This window comes from Lycium barbarum, chromosome 8 (assembly GCF_019175385.1).
Source record: "Lycium barbarum isolate Lr01 chromosome 8, ASM1917538v2, whole genome shotgun sequence".
NCBI classification, from domain to species: domain Eukaryota; kingdom Viridiplantae; phylum Streptophyta; class Magnoliopsida; order Solanales; family Solanaceae; genus Lycium; species Lycium barbarum.
Genome location: NC_083344.1, coordinates 112,164,474 through 112,166,353, shown reverse-complemented (window position 1 = coordinate 112,166,353; position 1,880 = coordinate 112,164,474). Strand labels below are relative to the sequence as shown.

General features: G+C 37.1%; 1 protein-coding gene across 1 annotated transcript; it reads left to right on the top strand.

The window, feature by feature from the left end:
• The first annotated feature begins 390 nt into the window (after window positions 1–390).
• Window positions 391–1,430, top strand: LOC132606740 (non-specific lipid-transfer protein 2-like). Its single transcript, XM_060320365.1, has 2 exons — window positions 391–827; window positions 1,195–1,430. The coding sequence occupies exons 1-2, from the start codon at window positions 493–495 to the stop codon at window positions 1,202–1,204; spliced, it is 345 nt and encodes a 114-aa protein (XP_060176348.1). The 5' UTR covers window positions 391–492; the 3' UTR covers window positions 1,205–1,430.
• The last annotated feature ends 450 nt before the right edge of the window (window positions 1,431–1,880 follow it).

The following is a 1,880-nucleotide window of genomic DNA, read 5'->3' as shown; positions in this document are numbered from 1 at the left end:
AGTAATAGAAGTATTTTTCTCTCATATTAGTTCGATACTATAATTCCCCCGAACACATATCGTCTCATTCTCTATTAGTATATACTTGGATAAAGTAAGTTACCAATAATATTTGACAAATTCCAAAGAAGAAAAAGGAAAAGGAAAGGCTGGGACTGGGAGCACTATCTTTATGTTTTTTGCTTTTCAAAGTGCCTAAATTCTAACGTGGTTCGTGAAGAGTCCTACACGTAAGGACCAGACCTGACTTTATAGCTTGCGGCACCTCCCTAATTATGCACTATCATAAAAAAGCATTCAATTTAACCCCAACTACCAACTAATTCTCTCATTCCTCCATTGTCCATTTAGTCCAATTTTCCGCTCTATAAAATCCCAAAGGTCGCACTAGCTTTTGTACCCAACACTCAAGCAAATACATTTGTTGTACATCTTCCATACAGCTTCTCCACACTACTCTCTAGTATTTTATCTTTCTCAATTTTTGCAATAATGGAAATGGTCGGAAAGATTGCATGCTTTGTGGTTTTGTGCATGGTGGTGGTTGCACCCCATGCAGAGGCACTAACCTGTGGCCAGGTTCAGTCTGGCATGGCACCCTGCCTCCCTTATTTGCAGGGTCGCGGCCCTCTCGGAGGCTGTTGCGGTGGCATTAAAGGTCTGTTGGGTGCTGCCAAGACCCCAGCAGACCGCAAGACAGCATGCACTTGCCTGAAATCAGCTGCTAATGCTATTAAGGGCATTGATACAGGCAAAGCCGCTCGTCTTCCTGGCGCTTGTGGCGTTAACATCCCTTACAAGATCAGCCCCTCCACTGACTGTTCCAAGTACGTCATTTACCTTCATCTCTTTCTTGCTAGTACTAGTTTGAATTTATGATTAGATACGGTCAATGCAAATATATATATATATATAACAACAACCCAGTGAAATCCCACATCGTAGGGTCTGGGGGTAGAGTGTACGCAGACCTAACTCCTACTAAGGTAGGACGACTGTTTTCGAAATATATATATATATATATATAATTGACCTGCAACAATTCTTTATAGTACTAAACATATGGTAATATGAAAAATAAAGTAATGCAATAAGTAACATATTATAACCGGTAGAATCACTGATAATGTAAAAATGTATACGTTTTTTTGTTTTCTTTATTTTTGTTAATGTTGGTTTCATATGTCAATGCAGAGTCCAGTAAGGCTGATCATATTTTGGTGGTAAGCATAATCATGAGGAGAAGAATAAGATGGTTATTAGGGTGTGATCCTGCTTATGTGGATCCATTTCTATATATGTTGTATCAGTCGTCGCTTTCTTTTGATTTTGTGTCTTTTCGGGTCATAGTTGAGTCTTACCATGAAACTTCATGATTGGTTGTATTGCATTAATATCCAATCTTGATAATACATCTATCTTATTCCGTATATGTCTCTTCTTCGAGGATTCAATATATTCCCTCTCTCTGTTCTCTTTTTCTTTTTCCCTTTACAAACTTTTACCGATTGATATCGTCTAAAAATATTTAGACAATCAGCCAGGCTATGCAAGTGCTTGCACTAAACTTAAGTTGGTAATCTTGAAGAAGAGGATAGTAACGACGTTGGAATATGAGAAATTACACCAAAGGTCAGGCGTGTTAAAACAAATATATTTTAGATCGCACGATGGGGAAAAATCAATGAAGATGAGATTCAAGAACTAAATAAGATTGAGTATCCGCCAAGAGAATTTAAAATCATACGAGAGGAAAAATATCTAATATTTTATAGCTTTCTATCCAAAATTGTTGGAATACTTTATAGCTTATTAGTTACTACTCGAGATGGTAGAACTAATTTAAGTTTAATAGGAGTAATATAATATGTTTCAGAGTT

Excerpts from the sequence above, each read along its gene's own strand:
- LOC132606740 (XM_060320365.1), top strand. The coding sequence starts at position 493 with ATGGAAATGGTCGGAAAGATTGCATGCTTTGTGGTTTTGTGCATGGTG.